General features: G+C 41.9%; 2 protein-coding genes across 2 annotated transcripts in view; one reads left to right on the top strand and one right to left on the bottom strand.

The window, feature by feature from the left end:
- Positions 1-8,538, top strand: part of NUFIP2 (nuclear FMR1 interacting protein 2) — a 30,597-nt gene extending 22,059 nt beyond the window's left edge. The window contains exon 4 of the mRNA XM_045070303.1: positions 1,504-8,538. Coding sequence (XP_044926238.1) covers positions 1,504-1,556 — 53 coding nt within the window. The 3' untranslated portion in view covers positions 1,557-8,538. The remainder of the gene's footprint in view (positions 1-1,503) is intronic.
- A 2,481-nt stretch (positions 8,539-11,019) lies between these two features.
- On the bottom strand, positions 11,020-16,903 carry CRYBA1 (crystallin beta A1). Its single transcript, XM_004746944.2, has 6 exons — positions 16,873-16,903; positions 15,594-15,658; positions 14,548-14,666; positions 13,020-13,161; positions 12,129-12,271; positions 11,020-11,238 (listed from the first exon to the last, which is right to left on the bottom strand). Exons 1-6 carry the CDS (start codon positions 16,901-16,903, stop codon positions 11,091-11,093), a joined length of 648 nt encoding a protein of 215 aa, XP_004747001.1. The 3' UTR covers positions 11,020-11,090.
- Positions 16,904-20,779: the final 3,876 nt, after the last annotated feature.

Here is a 20,779-nt window from a genome sequence, read left to right as displayed (position 1 = left end):
GTGACAAATTTTACTGGTTTCCTATTTTGTATTAAAAGCATGTATTACTTTTAAAAGTTCTTAGATAGGGGAAATGGTATGTAATAAAATTAATGCCTCTCTAGTAGATGGGGAGCATACAGCTAAATAATTAGAATTTAGAATAGCACCTGAATCTCAGCTTATGCACATTGCAGAGAATAAAGACTGGGGGTGCTATGGGAAATTTGGAGGAAGAAAGAAGTCATAATTAGGACTGAATTGATAGTTTTCCAATCTTAACTGGAAATTTTTGGTGTTCCTTATTAGACAGTCCATATTGGTTAAAGTTAATTTTGACTTCATTTCACTGAGAACAAAAGTTAATAAATCTGGGACGGCTGGGTGGCTCAGTCATTAAGCATCTGCTTTTGGCTCAGGTCCTGATCCCAGGGTCCTGGGATTGAGCCCTGCATTAGGCTCCCTGCTCAGCGGGAAGCCTGCTCCTCTCCCTCTCCCATTCCTTCTGCTTGTGTTCCCTCTCTCGGTCATAAATCAGTAAAATCTTTAAAAATAATAATAAATGAATCCAAGTGTTTATTTTAGTATTGGATTATGAACGATTTAAGCTTTTATAATTGGGAGAAACACATAAATCCTTTTTATTTATTTATTTTTTTAAGATTTTATTTATTTATTTGACAGATCACAAGCAGGCAGAGAGGGGAAGGGAAGCAGGATCCTCCCCACTGAGCTGAGCAGATGTGGGGCTGGATCCCAGGACCCTGGGACCATGACCTGAGCTGAAGGCAGAGGCTTTAACCCACTGAGCCACCCAGGCATCCCCACTTAAATCCTTTTTAACTGAACTCAGCCCCTCTCTAATCTGTAGGAATTGAAGCCCTCACTGGCTAGAGGGCACTTGCTAGAAATCCTTTGGGATGCCGAACTATTGGGTCCTGGAAAAGTAGATCATATGTGTGTCAATACAAAGAAGCGGTCTTAGTTTTTTCTTATTATTATCTCTTTTTTTTTTTTTTAAGAGGGGGGAAGAGGCAGAGGGGGAAAGAGACTTTTTTTTTTTTGTAAGATTTTATTTATTATTTGTGAGAGAGAGTGAGCACAAACAGGAGGAGAGGCAGATGGAGGGAGAAGCAAGTTCCCCCTGAGCAGGGAGCCCAATGCAGGGCTCAATCCCAGGATCCTGGGATTTTGACCTGAGCCCAAGGCAGACGCTTAACCGAGCCACCCAGGTGCCACAAGAGAGAGAACTTTAAGCAGGCTCCACACCCAGCGCAGAGAGCCCAAGGTGGAGCCCAAAACAGGGCTCAGTCTTAACCCTGAGATCATGACCTGAGCCAGAATTGAGTCGGACACTTAACTGACTGAGCCACCCAGGTGCCCAAAGAAGTGGTCTTTAAATTGTGTTTTCGTAAAAAAGGAGGCAGCTAAAATGATGATGGCTATTTGGAATATGGGTGGGCTTTTTGGCATTCATCAGACCTTATTTTTATTTATGTATCTATTTCTTAACCTTCTCTCCAGATCCCAAAAGGATAATCACTTACAATGAAGCCATGGATAGTCCAGATCAATGAAGGACCAGACTGCCTATTTGTAACCTTTCTGCAGCATTAGAGCCACCGTTCATGGGGGACACAAGGCTTTTATGCTCCTAGATCTTCAACGCAGCAGAGGAACCATAAGTAGAATCACAGGATAATATATACAAATATATATATATACATATATATATATAGTTATTTAAAAAAAAAAGGCAACTGAAAGTAATTAGACTTCTTAAGGAATCAAATTTATTTCAAGAGACTACACAAGGTTATTTAATCTCCGGTACTGAATAGTTTTTTGTTTTTTTTGGTTTTTTTCTTCTGTTAGTTTTTGTTTTTAAGTGTGAATGCAAGTGATTAATGAATACAGACTTATTAACAAGCGTGGTTCTAAAGTTCCTGCTGTCATCAACTTGGGCAACAAATGACCCACTGGAAAGGCAAATCCACTTAAAAGATCTCTGTATCTTGTTCTGTGACTAAAGTGATACACTAATCACGGGGAACCCAGAATGATTCACCATTTTACCCCACTCCTCCCTTGATCTTTTGGTTATACTTTGAGCCCTGCGAGAATGCTGGATAAAAATGCCTTGAAGTTTGCAGGGGTGTATTTTTTTCTTTTCTTTTTTTTTTTTTTTTTTTTTTTTTTTAGCGAATATGATTTGCATGTCTTGCCAGGAGTTGAACAGCCTCTATGGGGATGTTGGGGAAATATTTTCTTTTCCTTTTATTTTTTGTGGGGTGGGAATAGGGGAGGGCATTGAAGTTCTATAATTCTGGAATAGTTGGTGGTACACAGTTCACTTGGCTTTGGTTACATATTGGACTTCAACAAGTGAAGAACCCATGAGTGTCATTTAAGGAAAAGTTACAGAGCAAACAATTGGCTTTAGATATTTAATATGAGAAAATATTCCTTTGCCCATATTTTAATGTAATTGTGTAAGTGGGAGCAAAAATATATTCTGCTTTTCAACTGTAGGTGCTCCAGACTTGCTCTCTGTCACTAACACTAAATGTACTGTTTTCCTTGTTTTTCATTGAACATCTAAAGAGAAACTTCTGTACCTTTCTGTAAATTCTCTTTTAATTTCTCAGAAATATCTAAAAGGGGAAGAAAAATTTCCATGAAAATTATAAAACTTTTCATGTTTTTAGCCAGTGAGGAGGTAATAAACCCTGCCTATAGAAGGTGTTTTCATGCAAACTATACTTCTGAGCTTATTAGCTTCTAATTATATCTTAATAAATATATTTTATTACTAGAGCAAAATGGGTTTTTTAAGGAAAATAATGTGAAATTCTGGAAATTTTCTTTTGGGCAGAGAAGAGCATTAGCCCTGTCTTATCATCACATTGCCATCCTGTTGCACTGCAGCTTGTATATAGCATGCTGAAATAAATTTTTTTGTGTGTGTGCAGAAACTAAGGGTCCAATTTAAGATTGGGTGATGTTAGTGGCATAAAAACAAGTTCTCTGGCCTGACATAGCATCACATTACATACACACACATACACACACACACACACACACACACACAGAAATTAGTATATCCATGTATGTCAAATACAGGTTAAAATAGCAGGGCATTTATATAGAGAGGTGTAGTCTTCTAATAAAAGTAGACTGGATCCCTTTGGGGGAGAAGGTACCTACTTTTGCTCAAACCCTTTGCTTAAGAAATGTCCAGTTTTGAGCGACTGTAGTATGGATGAGTTTTCTTGTTTTGTTGATTATTTGAGACTTTTAACAAGTAGTTTGTGAAAGAAGCTGTTGGGCTCAACATAGAGTAGAGAAAATATCTTTAGTCTGGATTTCTGCCCTGCTTAGATTTTTAAAAGTATAAGCATGGATTGCCAATTCCACTTGATGTAAACAAAACTTTTTATACATAATATATATATATAATAACTTATTGTATCAGTCCAGGTTCAGAAACTTGTGGTAGGCCAGTTCCAGATAGTTTCATTTCACCTGTAAACTGTATCACTTTTACTGATATTGTAATTTTCAAATGTATAATATGTTTACAGATGTGCCCTGCATTTAGTCTGCCTTGTTCCTATTTTGATTTTTGTTGAGTCTCCTGCCTGCTTGCCAAAAGCTAGGATGCTTCAGGCCCATGTACAATTGAAAGCAGAGGCATCCTTGAGCTTTAAAGCATTGAACAAACTGGAAATTGCAACATACCACATACTGAAGTGAAAGAAGTCTGTGTTTCTGTGTTTTTTTTTTTTTTTTGAATAAAAATTTTCAAAAAGTTAAAAAAAAAAAAGAAATAAGGTTGATTAAAGGACAAAAAGGCTCCAGTTTGTTTTATAGGTTTTAAAGTTCTGCTGTGTGTTCAATTGCCTTGTGTAACCACTTGTCGCCTTAGGGCCAGATTCCCCCTGCACCTCCCCCCTTCTTTTTTAAATGTCCATTTTGCTTGCCTGGAATTTAAAAGCTCTTCTGTCTCACAACTCACAAGAAACTTTCTGGGTTTGTGACATAGAGGTTGAATGAATATATATATTTGAAAAGAAAAAAAAAAACCACCAGCCCCTGTCTGAATTGAGCTTTGTAATTGAGAAGCAACGCTTAAAAAAATACCTTTAGAATAATCTCTTGTTGCTTTCCTACTTCCCTTCCATATAGCCCTCAGGCCTCCATGTTTAGAGAAGCCAAAAAGAATGTATCCCTTATCTGTTTGTCCAAAGGTTTTTGAGAGTCTCACTTCTGAATGAAACAATGCAACATTTCACCTTGATTTTCTCCACTGAAATTTCCTTAATTATATGGTTAGAGGTATATAGTTAGGAATGTCTCTTTCTGGGAACCCTAGTGCCCCATCATATTAAGTCAGTATTTTTGGGCATTGGGTTAATGGACTTAATTGCCTAGGTACAAGCAGGACTTTGGGACAAATCTCCTTTGTGCTGTTTGGTAACACTTGCCGCAATCTTTCTCCTTAGGTCCTCACACAATTCCCTTACAGAGCACTTATTAAAAAAAATCTTAAGAGTTGATCTGTTTTCTGATTATTTTTGTGTAAGCTTCTAAACAAACTTCAGCTGTGATTAATTTAGCACATTTAAATAACATTAATGTGTTATTGTTTGGTATAAAGAATTTTCCTTCAACTCAGAGTATTAGTACTGTAGCATAAACCAAATACAGTCTAGAGGGGATTTTTAACATCCCTCCATTATAAAGACTGAAAAAGGAGTGTGTGTGTGTGTGTGTATGTAGTGTGTGTGTGTGTGTGTGTGAGGGACAGGGAGATAGTAAAATTAGTAAATGAATGTGTGTAAGACATTAGTATTCAGAGAATGAACTTGTATTTATTTTGTGCCATTTGTTTTCATTACACAGAATAAAAGTCAGGTGGTTTTAATCCTTAAAAGGGTAGTATTTGAAAAATGGCACTAAGAATGAAATCATGACCTATTTTTTTAATAGCTATGAAGATACTAATTATGGGTGAAGATTTCTTTTTAAATCTGTCTTGATTGTAGGCTTCTGTGTCACATACCACTCTTATTGTAGATGTCTAGAATAATTCCCCTTCCCCACAAAAGACAGGGTGTATTTATCTTTCTCTTTATTCACCCCCACTTTGCTGAACTGAAGTTAATTGCATAGCCTTTCCTGACTTTCTTAGTAATGAACTTTGACGTAAAGTATATTTACAGCATCTGTAGTTAGCCCCGCCGCCTCCTTTCTGGGAGGGGATAGACAATAATTAGGAATTTGTTAATGCCAGTTGTTTTTTCTTCGAATAATGGCTGGAGATGGTATCTCCATTTTAGAATTTTGCTGTTGTTCTTAATCACCTGCTTATCTACTCATTGAGAATTTGCAAAAACTTTATAAAGGAAAAAAAGTGCTGCATTGGTTTTTCAAATAACAGTTTCTAGGGAAAATATTGCAAACCTCAGTTATGAGTATTGTCCACAGTACAAAATGTGTTTCGTCACAAAACATTACCATAGCAGTGGTAGATTCATACTTGGTTTAGTCTTGTTGCTAACCCAACTGGAGGCCTCTAATGGTTTATCTTGAAAACTTTGAAACGCAAAAAGCCATTTAGTGTGAAATTTGATGTCCTATCCAATGGCCACAGGCAAGGAAAACTGGAAGAGGACTTATTTTAAATTGTTAAGTAAGGAGGGAGTCATTTTGTCAAGGCTATTTTCAGAGAAAAAGGTTTGAAAGTCCCATTTCCAAGGATTAGGAGTATAGTTACACCACTGGGCCATATCCTTGATACATGATCCTTGTGTACCTATGCTAACTGCAAAATAGACTAGTAGAACAGGTACATATTAGGGACAGCTTTTATAATCAGGTCTGTTACATGACGATGTTGTACTAGTTGACTTAGATTCTGACTGGCAGTGTCCATTGATAATCCAGAACTGAACTGCTTCATTTTGAAAGGCGTAAGATTTGCTCATCTTTTCCTCCCCAAAGTATTGATACTTGTTTAAAAGGGAGGGTCAGAGGACAAATATGTATAATAGCTGCTCCAAGTTTGCAGATGCATAGGTTATCATTAGTTCTTAATACTGATGTTATTTTTATTAATGTGATTAATCAGCAGAGCGCCAGGATTATTTTATGGTGAGAAAGATGGGCTTATGCTTTGAGTATCTTAAAATGTTCTTTTTAAGTACACTTAAAAATCTTTTCAGATACGTGAGAGCCAGGACCACCCTGGGTTGGTTTAAAGAATGATAAGTCATTGGCTCCCCTCAAGTGCGCTGCTTTACTGAGTTTTAAATTAAATTTCACACTGTTTTGCCACTCAATAAGAATAAATAGAATTTTAAGTTGTCTGGGTAATAGAAACACCCAGTGAAGCATGAATGGTATGTTGCTTTTGCATTACTGGGAGTGTCAAATGGCAGTTATGGGCAAGAAACCTATGGAACAGCCATCCTCACGTGTTGGGATTGCTGATTCAGACTTCCCTATTTACCCATAAAATTTTGCTTTTGTCCAGAGTTCTAAAGCCATTTTATAATACTGCAGTATCCCTTTTCTATAGCCTTACTAAAATAGCTACAAACATATTCCAGTTTATTTTCACTTTCATTGTATATCAAAGTTTATACAGACCAAGAAACCAACTTGAGGTAAATTACATAGCTTTCCATATACCCTTTTTTTTCCTCAGGTGCTAAACAAAGGCTCCCAAAAAATGGATACTGCTTTAGTAATGTCTTTTATTCTTAAACATTTCTTTTGCTAGATGTAAAGATTTGGTGTTAAAAATGGTTTTAATATGTAAATATGAGTGAATGCCTTTAGTTTGCCCCTGTTTGTCTATTATTAGTCTATTTCATTTATCCTCTCTAGAGGAGGATCCTTTCATAATCTTGAATACATTTCATTAGGAGTTGTTGCATTTCTTAGAGTGAAAATACAACTGTTTTCTGTCTTGGATTAATCCTGCTGCTGCTATGAGAAACTGAAAATCAAGAATGTGATGCACTTTTTACATTACTATATACCATACCTTTATAAGTTGCTTTGAATACCTTTCCTGTAGCACAGCCACTAACAAAAGTGAATGAATTGAAATTTTTTCTTCAGGAGGGAATCAGTACAAATAAACTATTTATGGTATTGGCCTGTGAAGGGCAATAACTTAGGAAAATAAAAATTGTTAGTATTACACTTTTTGGCCTTAAAATGTCTTCTACTACTGAAAATCTTTTAAATCTTAGTTTTGTTCCTCTTATTCCCTCTCTCTGCCTCAAAAAGAGGGTTTGGGAAGAACGGTTTAAAGGAAGTATCATTGGTTTGTTGCTGATTTATCTTGTAGAAAGAAAAACAATTGTCTACTATATAAGCTGGGGAGTTTTTGTTTGTATACAGAGGGGAAATAATGCCATCCAGAGCCAATCAGATTTAGTGTAATCAAATTAATCAAAACTCAACTATTCTGCTTCTCCTAGTATGTTTTTACTTAGCAAAGATAACTTGAGTAGGAATGCTACTTGACAAGAGGAAAAGTCATTTCTCAAGCACATACCCAAACTTGAAGGAGACTTAACCCAAAATAATGGAGGAGAAAACACCAAATGGGGTGGAGGAATATGAGAAAGATAAGTGGTCCAAAGCTATCTGGTTATATTTTGATGTTGCCAATATTACCAAGCCAAATTTTTAATTTGCTTATTTAATATGTTTGTTGGCCAGAGATCTATTTTTATATCAATGTGCCTTGCATGTATATTTTAAAAAGTTTGGAAAGGCCATGTAGTAATGCTTGAGATAGTTGATGGTTCTTAACCACCTCACTAATTTTTATGCAGTATGAAATGCTCATTCTATCGCCCAACTGGTGCTCTCTGTTTAAAGTTATAGATCTTGTCACAAACTGGAACTATTTTATAAACTGGGGAAGTGATTTAATTTACTTTTTTTGTTGTTTCTTTTTTTGTTCTTAATCTGTTAGTGGCTGTTCTGTAGTGGGAAATAGTAAAAGGATTCTTCACTCCCGTTCCCTACCCCCTCAGCACCTTCTTCAAGTAATGTGATGACACCATTTCTTGTGTGCTTTGAAAAAAGTTTCAGCTTGCTGTCTCCTTTAGTGTTATTAAAAAAAAGTGTTATAAAAAGCATTGTTTGCAAAATCTAGGGAGATAACGGAGTCCACTTTAATTTGGAATTCTTTGTGAGCTATTATCCAAGTTACTGGCTCTTTCCAACTAAAAATTTTTATTGTTAAAGCACCTTGGCTTAGAAAATTTTAAGTATATATGTCTGCAACAATTGTCTCAAAATAATGAACTGTGCAATTCTTGTCATTAAAAAAAAAAAAAAAAAAAAAAAAAAATCTGAACTCTCCCTAATGTGACTTGTTAGTTTCTCTGTATTTCCTGCCAGTGTAAATGTGAAAAGCTTTGCTTGCATTACGTTTTAGAAATGCATTTTGCACACTCGAATTTTGCTGAAGCTCCATGAAAAGGTTAGATCTTAGATGAATAAAGCTATGCACATGTTTTGAAAGTTTAATTTGTGTGTCATTACCAAAAGTGACCTATCCTTATTACCTTGCTGTTCTTAGCTTTACCATCATTAGAAACGCGGCTCAAAGTAATAGTTCTGGGCTAGCTCATCAGTAGAATTAGAAGAGCGGAAAACTGGCACCTAATTTAATAACCTTCAGTTTAAATGAGAGCTGGACTTGTATCTACTAAAGGGCTTTTCTTGAAACAGGGCAGTTTTATCAGCTTTACAAACTTTTGGATGCTCTTACTTCCTCATGGAAACTTTGGTTTATTTGATCAAATAGAAATGGGAGGTAACTCAAATAGGAGGGGAGGACCTTTGCCACATGGAGTTCTTTGACAATTCTGTGTCTTAAGCCTGGTTTGAAGGTAGGATAACCATTTTCCCTTTATTGCTTTAATATATGTTTGGTTTTTCTGAATGAATGACTTAAGATTAGAATCATTCAGCTGTTTAAATATCAAAGCACAGGTTGTTTTAAAGATAATGTGTATCTTTTAAAAATTGCCCAAGCTGATTAGAATAACGTTTAGAAACTGGGCGAATTTGGTTAAACTGCTGCAGTCTGCATGTACTAAATAGCTTTACTTCACATGGATGTGTACTTTTAACGATTGTGTAGATGTACTGGCCAGGTTTGTCAAATCTTTTAAAAGATTGTTTTGTAATCTCCTTAGAACTTTTATAGAAGAGGCTAAATAAGTAGAAGATGATAATGGTATTTTCCCCATGCTCCTACATATAAAAGAAATATTTCTGATTTGTACTTTTTTTCCCCTATGTTGAAAGGAGGGTTACTTCTCTATCATCAAGTATGCTCTTGAAGTATGTTGTTGACTTTGAAAAGAGCAAAACCCTTCCTTCTGAAAGTGACAGTCAAAAACTAAATCTATTAGTCAAGATTGGTAATGTAGTCCATCGTGCCTGGCCTTAAAAGGCAGAAATGAGGGAGTGTAGCATCATCTTAGATGGCCGTGGCTGGTGGGGCTATTCCTCAGCATCTGTCATAGTTCACTTATGTTTAGTCTTAGAGCATGTTGAAGGAGCGAAGTAATTTCTGTGTCTTGTGTGCACCAGCACTTAGGAGTTGTGTTACCTCTTCTTAATCTGCGGAAAGGATAATTAGTGGACTACAATTATGTTGGAGGATGTTTTTCCTTCCCTCTCCCAATTAAAAAAAATTTTTTTTTCAGTGTTTGTTTTGCCCAGTCAGAAAGATAGGCCTTTTCTAGATAAAAGAACAATGGCCAGAAATTTACCCTTTTGCTAATGCTTAGGTATTTGCCATAGCTGTTTCTGATGTCCTGGGTTCTGAGGAAGCGTCAGTTACACGATGATCTTCCTTTATTGATGTCTTACTCCATGTTCAGTGTTTTAAAAATAATATAAATTACAAACACTCTACATCCATACCCAGATTTACTTATTTTATCAGAAAAACTTGAGAAATTTGTAGATCAAATTAAGAGACAATTAAGTGTACATTGTTGAATAAAAAATTTTAAAGTTTCTGAGGTGTTTGTGTTATCTTTTGTGTGCTTTAAGTTTTTTAAAAATCTGAAAAGTAAGATGGTGAGACATAATGATGATACTTTTTCAAAGGGTCAGATGTACAAATTAAATCTTAAGTGTACCATGGTCATATGTCATTGTATTAAGACAAATCATACAGGTTACCCAAGTGCTTAGAATTGGCATATTTGTTTAAAAATGAGCCGTGGGAATAGCTATCCTACTTTTTTGCATGACCATTGAACCTTGTGTTCTTAACAATTGAAATAAGCCAAAACTGAGCTCAGCAATTAAGCAACTACAAGAAGTGGCCAAAATCTTGGATTTATTCGCAACTTTATGTAGAAATCCATGGCAATGCATATTTGAGAAATTTCCCAAGTTTGTATAGCATTGATTTGTCACAAGTTGAAAAAAAAATCAGTGCTAACATCAACATATTAGAGTAGGGAACGAGGGGAGGAAATGTAAAAGAACATTTATGGAAAGTGTGTCTGCCACTATATAGACAGGTACATTTCATATGCTTTTATGTTTGAGTTGGAATAATTTCCTTGGCCTGGTGAGTGACTTGCAAGGATACAAAAGGGAATTTGGGGTTTCACTGAAGTTTGTCTTTACAAATTCTCAGTCCCATAGGTGTGATTTATATAAAAGGATGGTGGGATACCTGGGGGGCTCAGTTGGTTAAGCCTCTGACTCTTGGCCCAGGACTTGATCTCACAGTCGGGAGTCTGAGCTCCCTGCTGGGCGTGGAGCCTACTTAAAGGGGCACCTAGTGGTGTGGTTAAGCTGCTGTTTCCGCTCAGGACCCCGAGTTGAGACTGAGCCCTACACAGTAAGCTTGGAGTCTGCTCAGGTTTCTCTTTCCTTCTGTCCCTCCCTCACTTTTTTTCAAGTCTTTGAAAAAAAGAAGTATGGTAGTTAATTCAGTCTACACACTTTTTCTTTTTTAATGACATTTATTGTGGATTTCAGCAGCTAACATAAAACTCATTCTAGATTGCTTAGCAAGGTTTCTCTTACTTGGAGCTTTTAATCCACTACTGTTGGATACGGCGAATTGATTGAATCTGCGAAGTCTGGGCGTGAGAACCCCATTCTCTCCAGTGTTTATAGTCTCCTCCATGATGGTCACATTCCAAGATATATTGATAACCACGGTATCCAGGATACTGGTAGCAGACCCAGCTAGAAAATCCAAAGCACATTAGATTATTAAAGCTAGTTAGGAACACGGTCAGTACCCTAAAACCTGAGTGTCTTTTCCTCAGCACAATTGGTACTGAGTGCTTTTCACCTTGGAAAACAACAGTCATCCTGAATGTACCAGGCACTATTTGTGAGCATAATATGGCGACCGCTAGTCGAAAATCAACTTTGATTATGAGAAAACGTAAAAGGGTGCCTGGTTGGCTCAGTTGGTTAAGCGTCTAACTTTTGATTTTAGCTCAGGTCATGAGCTCAGGGTCTTGGAGATGGAGTAACCTAGTCAGTGGGGAATCGGCTTCCCTCTGCCCCACCCCCTGCTTATGAGCATGCATTCTCAAATAAACGAATCTTTTTATTTTTTTAGAGGTTTTATTTATTTGACGGAGATCACAAGAAGGCAGAGAGGAGGAAGCAGGCTCCCCGCAAGCAGAGAGCCCAACGTGGGGCTCGATCCCAGGACCCTGAGATCATGACCGGAGCCAAAGGCAGAGGCTTTAACCCACTGAGCCACCCAGGTGTCCCTAAATGAATCTTTAAAAAAAAAAAAAAAAAAAAAAGATCTCTGCCTACTTGTGATCTCTGTCAAATTAATACATAAAATCTTTTAAAAAATAAAAAATAAAAGAGTAGTCAACGTAATTCCATAGAGAAATATTTGAGAGGGAAAAAAACTGACCTTAAGTGAGAGTTGGTACCAACAACTTGAAATTTGAAAATTAATAACTAGAACGTGCCAGTCAAATTAGTATACTAGTGTATGAAATCTGATAAGATGTACCATTGATGTATTAATATTTACAAGATCTACATTTGCAAGAGTTACTTTGAAATGAAATGTGCCCCAACCCTGTTCCTGTTTTTGCACTTACGCCCCACATTGTATCTTCATGGACCCAACTTCGTTGTTGAACCAACCCATGGCTTGCAAGGAGGGGTAGTCATCACAGATCTCCCACTGGCGTCCAATGAAGTTTTCCTTCTCAAAGATGGTAATCTTAGACTCCTTATGATTCTGTAAAACAGAAATTTTTAAGAAATCATTTGGTAGCAGTGTTAACGACTGTCTTCTTAATTCTTTATCTTTTTCCAAATTCAAGATACTTCTGGTTTACAGATGGGAGTACATGATCATTGATTGTAAAAATATTTCAGGCAATATAGAAGTAAGAACTACTCAGTTCTGTCTGGTCAAATGTAATAACCATAACATTTTAAATGTACAAATAACAGGTAATACTATGGGGCAACAAAAGGTTGACAAAGAAAATAGAGCAGGAAAAAAATACTTGAAACACACAGCCAACCAAGGGATTAATATTCACTAATGTGAGAAAAGATCACAAATGAATAGAAAAAGTAAGCTATGTTGTGCTTGTGTGCATGTACTGTGTTGGAAACAACCTAAAGTCCAGTAGGGGATATGAATACTATACAAGCATTAAGGCAGAGACTAACGTGTATGGAGTACAAAGACAGGCAAAACTAACTCTCACTAGTCACCCTACTGCACTTTTGAAGATCCTGGGCTCTTGAGTATCCACTTCCTGCCACTCCTAGCTTAATGAAAATACCTTCTCCTAGGGAAGAACCAAATGGCAGATTTAGAAACAGAGGGACCAGTGTTTTTCTTTCCTCTTTTTACTGTTATCCTTCCTGCTGCATTTCAGCATAACTGATGAGAAGCAGCAGTGTCAGTCCATATGCATCCTCTCTTGCCCCAAACCCCCACATGCACAGAGGTGAAAAATGCAGAGACTCACAGCTGAACAGATGGGGCGGAAGGACATGAGGCGCTCAATGTGGTAGGCATTACTCCCGCTCCAGGCGTCCCAGCGAGGGTATTCTCCTCTCTCCAGGATAAACTGTTGCCCACAGAAGCTGGTATGCTCATAACCAACCCAGCTGCCAAAGACAAGTTGTGGCATTTGTTCATGGTGTTCGGAGCCTACGTGGCCTCAGGAAGAAGGCATCTTTTGTTTTAGATGTAAAATATCAAGCCAGGTCCAACAGAGCCAAGTCACAAGAGGTGGGAAATGAGCTGGCGGCTACAGGAATATGTATATGGGATTGTCCACTGAAAGGGTTTGCCTCGCTGACCTGAGTCATGTGTATGAGCAAAGTCAGTCTAAAATGTTATTTCCTGGGGCGCCTGGGTAGCTCAGTGGGTTAAGGCCTCTGCTTTCGGCTCGGGTCATGATCCCAGGGTCCTGGGATCGAGCCCCACATCGGGTTCTCTGCTCGGCAGGGAGCCTGCTTCCTCCTCTCTCTCTGTATATCTCTCTGCCTACTTGTGATCTCTGTCTGTCAAATAAATAAATCTTTAAAAATAAATAAATAAAATAAAATGTTATTTCCTTTCTCTCCAGGTTACCTTATTCTCTACTTGGAGCTCCAGGTCAGGATCTAGTGACTGACTATTGCTTTGGTTCCAGCCAAACCCATTGGCTTCTTCCTAAAGAAGCAAAGGGATGAACAGGCAGCTGATGGGCTACTAGTCTCTTGTTTCCTTTTAGCTTTGTGGGTTCTCGCTCCTGCTGTCACACCCCTATTCCTCATTTACTAAAACACCTTCGATCAATTTTTCACAGCCAAACTTCAGTTACTGGTGACGCCTTAAAGTATTTTACTCCCTTTAAAGGGTTAGCTCAATTTGGTGGCCCACAACTTGTGCAAAGCCCATTTTGCTTTGGCCAAAGGAGAGTCCTTTCCATGTGTTTTCAGGCCAATGGTAAAGGCCTCAACTATCCTGCCAGAGTCAGAAAACAAAACAAAGAAACAAAACAAGAAACTCCTCAAAAATTAGCTGGGACCTAATATGACTCTCACGTCCTGGGGTTTAGTTCCTTTTTACACAGAGAACTTAGGGAATTAGCTGGAAAGAGGTTGCAGTTTGACGCTTTCCTCTATTTTCTGTAGGCAAGACAAACTGAAGGATCCTGTGGCTATTCTGGGAGAACAGGTATCAGCCTGTGGGCTCTAGAGACCCGGATCTGATTACTGGCACTGCCCCTCCCCATGGTCTACATTTCTTTAATGCACCCCCCCCCCACCACCACCAAAGTGAGTACCAAGCGACTAGGAACCTCGTGTTCCTTCTAGCTTTGAGTTACGAAATTACACACACAGTGATTGCTTTTGAGATTACTGCCATATGGGGGCCTCTTTCCCAGAACAGATTAGAATCTGGCGGGGGGAGACATCTTTCTTCCCTGATCCCCACCTTTATGGCCCCATTTCTACAAAGACCACAAACAAGGGCCCTGAGGTCCTGCTGAGGTCCATACTCACGCGCCACATTCCACCTTGAGAGACCGGACGTTATCAAAACTGCGCTCAGAGACATTTGGGCAGGAGCTGGTGAACTCCATCCTCTTTCCCTGGAAATTCTCCTGGTCGTAGATGGTTATCTGAATGGAATTGAACGGGGAAACAGAGTTAAAACGTGGTACATCAGGAAGAACAGAAGCTCTTGAACCTGGCTAGAGGACAAACTCCCAAAGCTGTGAACTGACCCTCAGAGTTGACCCAGTGAAGAAGGTAGGAGTGTTGAGGAAAACAGCGAAAAGCTGAGGATCAGCCATTTCGGGTAATGGTTACCATCAGCCTCAGGTTGGGAGTCGGGAGACCTGGGTTGGGATCTGGTGGCAAATCTGTCATTTCCGGACCCCAGCTTCTCCACGGCAGCATATTCCACTCTGGGCTGCTCTATTTTTTAAATTCTTTTTTTATTATTTTACTTTCAAGAAATCTCTACACCCAACGTGGGGCTCCAACTCACACCTCCAAGATCAAGTTGTGCACGTTCCACCAATTGAGTCATCCAGGCACCCCTGGGCTGCTCTGTTTTAAGATGATTTTCAGAGCACCTGGATGGCTCAGTTGGTAAGCATCTGCCTTCGGCTCAGGTCATGACCCCAGGGCCCCCGGGATCGGGCCCCCTGCTCAGCAGGGAGCCTGCTTCTCCCTCTACCTCTGCCTGATGCTCCCTGTGCTTGTGCTCTCTCTCTCTCTCTCTCTCTCTGTGTCAAATAAATAAAATCTTTTTTTTTTTAAAGATTATTTTAGTAGTGTGGAGGAGAGGTGACCTAGAATAGAGGTATCATCTTCCATACACCGAGGGCTTCCAGGATCATCCTTCTGTCGGAATGGGGCATTCTGAAAGATCCTTCCTGAGACAACATCTGGATGTTGGGTCAACCCTTCCCCTAAAACTGCTCTCTTATTGGTCGGTCACTGTCCTGTGGAAAAGCACAACCCTAGGACCTGCTCACAGCGCCTCTCATCCCCTGCCTTGGGGGACTGCTCACTATTCTGCCTGACGGGGGTGAACTTACCTTCCATGGCCCCACGGACCCCGGCATGGGGTTGGTTTGAGCCATCTTGGTGGTCGGAAGGGTTTCTGGAAGACAAGACACCCTTTGGTGACATGGCCTCTGGGGGACAGGAGGTGAAGTGACAGCAAAGAAGGAAGGAAAGGGGGCTTCAAGTCCAGTAGATAGAGTTGGCCTGGGGTCCTGGTGTTGCCTTCCATGAGCTGAGCCTCCGTCATTTCCCCCGGCAGAGCTTCCACGTGCAGTTTCGAGGGGATTCCAGGTAACAGTGCAGGTCACGTGCGGCCCAGGCCGCGTGACCTCTTGGTTTATGTGGCTGTTGCGCTCTTGCCTGCCTCCAGGTACCCGCTGTGGGTGGCAGCACTGCCTCTGTCTCACCCACCCCAGGATAAAGTCCTTGGTGACTGACCCTCCAGTCCACACGCAGCATGGGGTCCCCTCTCCACCCGGCTCCTCACAGCCCGTTGCCAGCTGGCCGCGCGCGACCCAACTGCCATGGCCTCCCCGGGAGAGATACATGGCTGCTCTTGCTCTGTGGTGACTTGCTTTCTTTCCTGGGGTCCAGCACCTCCCTCTGTCTCTCTGTTGAAGGTGGCCTGGGGGAACACCTCAGGGGCAGGGCCTGGGTCTCCTGACGGAACGGATGCAGCACCCTGTTGGGCCCAAGTCCGGGCAGTTCGGGGTCGAGGGAGAGGAGGGGTGGTGTTGGAAAAGCCTTACTGAAGGGAAGCGCGCAAGCAAAGGGGGCTGATACTAGTGAAAACAGTGGCTCTATGCCAGGCCCTGTTCGAGATGCTGGGTATGCATTTAATACACTCAAGCTCGATACCAGGCCTGTGAGGAAAGTGCTGTCATCCTCTCCATTTTACAGGTGAGGATGCTGAGGCCCATCGAGGTCAGGTAGACAGGAAAGATGGTAGCCAGAGGAAAGGCAGGAAGGATGGGAGGGAGGGAAAGACAGAAGAAGGCAGGCAGCTTTCTTGGCCCCAAACAGCCATCTGTAGCTCTTCTTTCTGGCTGGTCTCAGGCCCAGGGGCTGATGCGTGTGCCACGCTCTGCAATGCATCTTTCCATTCTGCACCTCCGACCCCCCAGACTTCTCCCTCTGCCCTGGGAGCCTGTTCATTTCTGGGATCGCCATGCACCCTCTCAGCCCTGATGGCGAGGCCAGGGCTCACTGCCATAAAAATACTCCTCTCCAGGCGCCAAGGGAAGGCTGCCTCCCCCAGAGTTCCCCACTCTTCTCCAGCCAGGCCAGGGCACCCTGTGGGGCCTTACTCACCCAGCTCCTGCTGCACGGTCTGGGTCTCCATCTGGTGCCACTTCCTCTGCCGCTCTGCTCTTTATAGCCCTGTGGCTGAGGGCCTCTGGCTCTGTCAGCACTCTGCTTTCCCTCAGCTTTTGTTCCCCCTGATCCCCAGAGCTTTGGTGGCTCAGCCTGCTGGGCAGGCATCCCTCAGGCTTTTGTTTCAACTGGGGAAACAGAAATCCAAAGAGGCGCTGCTGCTGTGGGTGAGGCTGGCGGCGGGAGACCTTGGCCCCAGCCGTGGTCTTGATCTCAGAGACGAGGTGAGGACAGGTGTCTGTGTGAGCGCCGGGCCCCTACCCTTCTTCAAGGTCCTCATGCTGCCCTGGGACCTTCCTCGGACCCATGTCACGGCCGACACATCAAAATGCACCTCATTTCCCACCCACGATGTACATTTTTTGCTCTGAAGAAAGGGGAAAGGACCATAAAAATTCTGAACTTTATTAGGACCCAAAAAAGGGGGGGGGGTTCGCTGTGTTCTCAGGAATCTTTATTATACTATATTTATACAGAAATCTGATGAAACTGATGAATCACAGACCTGTACCCCTGAAACAAATAATAAATTATATGTTAATGATTGAATTTAAATTAAAAAAAAAAGAAATCTGTAAGAATTGAATTCAATGAGGGCCGATCAGTGGACATGAATCTCTCTGTGGTGATTGTGTTAAATATTCATTTTAATTTTGCAGTTTTATTTTAAAATTTGGGGGCCAGTGAGTCTTTTGGGGTTCTTAGTATATGGTTTTAGGACCTTGGAAATCTCACAGGCCCAAGGTACTATATGACTCCAGTACCCAAAAAGCTCCAATGATCTCTCCCGGGAAGTTCAGAATATTTGGGGAGAGGAGGGCAGAGGAATCATGGGTTTCCCCAGGAGCCCCAAGGGGTAAATGTGTTGCTCAATTTTCACAGCTGCTGTGAGAAACAGGGGTGAGGAGGGCTTTGAGGCAGGCAAACATGGGTTCAGATCCCAGCTTTACCGGCTAGGTGATTCTGGGCAAGTCCATCTGCCTCTCTCAACCCTGCAAAAGGAGATAATACCGACCTGACGCGTTCTAGGTTCATTACCGCTTGTCGCTCTCCTCTTTTTCTGGTGACAGATACTGTAGAAAATTCCATAGCAGCTTGGAGAGAGGAAGAAACTTTTCCCAGGAAAGTTCTCCCAATCTCTCTCTGCCAATCAGGTCCAGCCTGTGACTCAAGATTGGTTGGAGAACCAAAACCCAGGGGGCGAGTTCTTATAGAGTCACAAGTATTTGCAGATTTGGGCAGACTATTCCAAACATCTAGGTCCAAGGCTGAGCACAGAATGCCACCCTGGATGTTTTTGCTGCTTGATTAATTGGTGATGTCTGGATCAATGGCTGGCAAGGGACAGAGTTGCATGATCCCCAGATCATGGTAGACACTGGCTGGTGGCCGTGCAAGGGATTAAGGGACCAGCAGTCCAAGACTGGTGGTTCTTCCTTACCTTTCCCTCTGTTCCTGCACAGAATTGGGGTCTTAGGAAAACACCTGTCGGGTCATTTGTTCACTCAGTTGTTCCCTGCCCCCTGGACTGGCAATGTGCTCTCGTGGCATCCCGTACCTCTCCCCCTAAGTGCATTGGTGACGCTGTAGAAAATACTTTAAAAACTAGAAATACTGGGCTCCAAGGAGGGCAACTGAGACACTGGGGGCTCAGGTAAAGAACAAAACTTCTCACAGTATATTTGTCTGTACTTTTTGAGTTTTGAACAATGGGAACACAGTTATTATCAAAAAATCACTCAAGCTATTTTTGAAAAGAAAAAAGCTGAATTGCTTAATTTTCTGGCTCTTCCACTGGACTTCGTGCTCTGGGAAGGCAGTGACTTCCTCTGTCTTGTCATTGTATCTTCCGTTCTGGGCATAACTCCTAGCTCGGAATAGGTATGTTTTGAGTGAATGGATGTATAAATGAATGACATCCAATGATAAATGAGGCTTTGTACCCCCGGGGGGCACAGAGGTAACCATGAGATAGTCCTGACCCTCATGACAGCTGACCTGCTTGGGTTGTGTTTGTGCTCTAAGTAAATACTCTCAGCGTCTTCATTTGGGACTTGATGTCCCATTTAAGTATCAGTACAACAAAGACTGATGGAGCCAAGTTTTACTTTTTCCAGAAAAGTAGGGCTCTTATGTTTGATCGAAAAGCCCAAACACACACATACAAAACTATAGTGTGAGTAGGGGAGGGGGGCGGGAGTCAGGGTTTTTGTGCCACCCATTTACGAGTATCGATCCAATATGGCGGGAGTCATGAGCAGCCCCAGGCTGTCCTCCTCCCACTTTCCTCAACGAAGCCTGAGGAAGCAGATCTCCAGCTAATCGTTATGCTTCCCGGATATCACCTCCATATTGGCAACCAAGTTCTCTCTCCGGCGTAGATTAGGAAAATACTGTCTACTGAACTCACTGCCGTTGGACGGAGGGAGAGCAAGGCCTCAGGGTAGCATCAGGCACTCAGAGCTCAATAAATGCCAACTACGTTATCGATGATCCCAAGTCAGACATCATCTTGTGCCAGATTCTCACAGACACAAGTGGGAGCAGCCAGCAAAGAACTTAGAAAAATGCATCAGATGAATGTTTTCTTTGAATTTGGAGAAGACCACCTTCGTTCAGTTTTTCTTTTTTCCCAATAACTTTGTTAATATAGGGTTTTTGTTGTTGTTGTCGCGTGTGTTTGTTTGATTTTAGCAGTACATTCTGTCAAATTCTCTGAGGCCCCTGCTCTACTGGGGACATGGATGGTGAACCGTGTTCTCGGCCCACCTACTTGTGAAGTAGGGGCAGCTGTCGGTCCAGCGGGATGGGCTGTTGAGTCGAAGGTGAGGAAGGCCCTTCAGGGGAACGAGACAGCCCTCCAAATGTCACCTGCTCCGTTTAAACTGCAAGCTCCTCAAGACTAGGGTGGCAGCCTACACATGGAAGACACTCAGTAGAATCTTCTGGATGGCTTGGACCTCTGGCCTTGCCTCTGGGCCCAGGGAGCCTCTCAGGATGAGGCCCAGTGCAGGAGGGGTGAGGTCATGGGGCCAGGGCAGCCCCTGGACTCAGCACTTTGTGGCAAGAGCATAATGGGGCTGACCAGGCGGCTGAGCAGCACTTCTGTTGTTTGGAAATAAGCAGGATGGGTACAAAGCAAAGGGCTCAGTCAGCGTTCATCCAGCACCTACCTCCCCCACAAGGGGCTGCTTCTGGGGGACCCATTTTGCCCTTGCCCTAGCGGGAGAGATAGGGGGCCTCGCTGGGCCTGGGAAGGCACAAGGGCTGGCAGAGAATGTGGGGGGCGTCCTGAGCCTCCCATTCTTTCTGAGCACTTGCTTGGGGCCCGTTCCTCTGCATCCAGGAGCAAAGGACACCCACCTGCTTGGGACACTGTTGTCCTGAGGGCCAGCCTCCCTCTCGGGCTCCCTCGGTAGGTAGCTGGCTCGAAGGCATTTCAGCTGGGTTTGGTCTCACTGAATTTCATGACACTGTGGCTGAAGTCCTGTCTTCTCAACCGAAACCCCACAAAACTTAGAAAACAGATACAAGGATGGGCCTTACCCTGCGGGCGACCACCAAGCCCGCTCTGTTCCCCACAGCCCAGTGGCCCAACCTGGTCTCACTGAGGAAGGCAAGGGTTAGCAAATCAAAATATAGGATACCCACTTAACTATGAATTTCCGATAAACAATGAATGTGTTGTTGTATATAAATAGGTCCCGAACGTTTTTGTATACTAAAAGCTTATTTGTTGTTTATCTGAAATTCAAATGTCCTGCCCTTTCTCTGCCAATCTTAGTATTCCTCCACCTTTGTCTGGGCCGTCCTGGGATGCCTGTCTCCCTCTCTGCTTCTCCCG

This window comes from Mustela putorius, unplaced genomic scaffold, assembly GCF_011764305.1.
Source record: "Mustela putorius furo isolate JIRA1106 unplaced genomic scaffold, ASM1176430v1.1 tig00003962_pilon_pilon_pilon, whole genome shotgun sequence".
Lineage (NCBI taxonomy): Eukaryota > Metazoa > Chordata > Mammalia > Carnivora > Mustelidae > Mustela > Mustela putorius.
The sequence above is the reverse complement of the archived record's forward strand: the minus strand, read 5'-3'. Positions and strand labels throughout refer to the sequence as shown.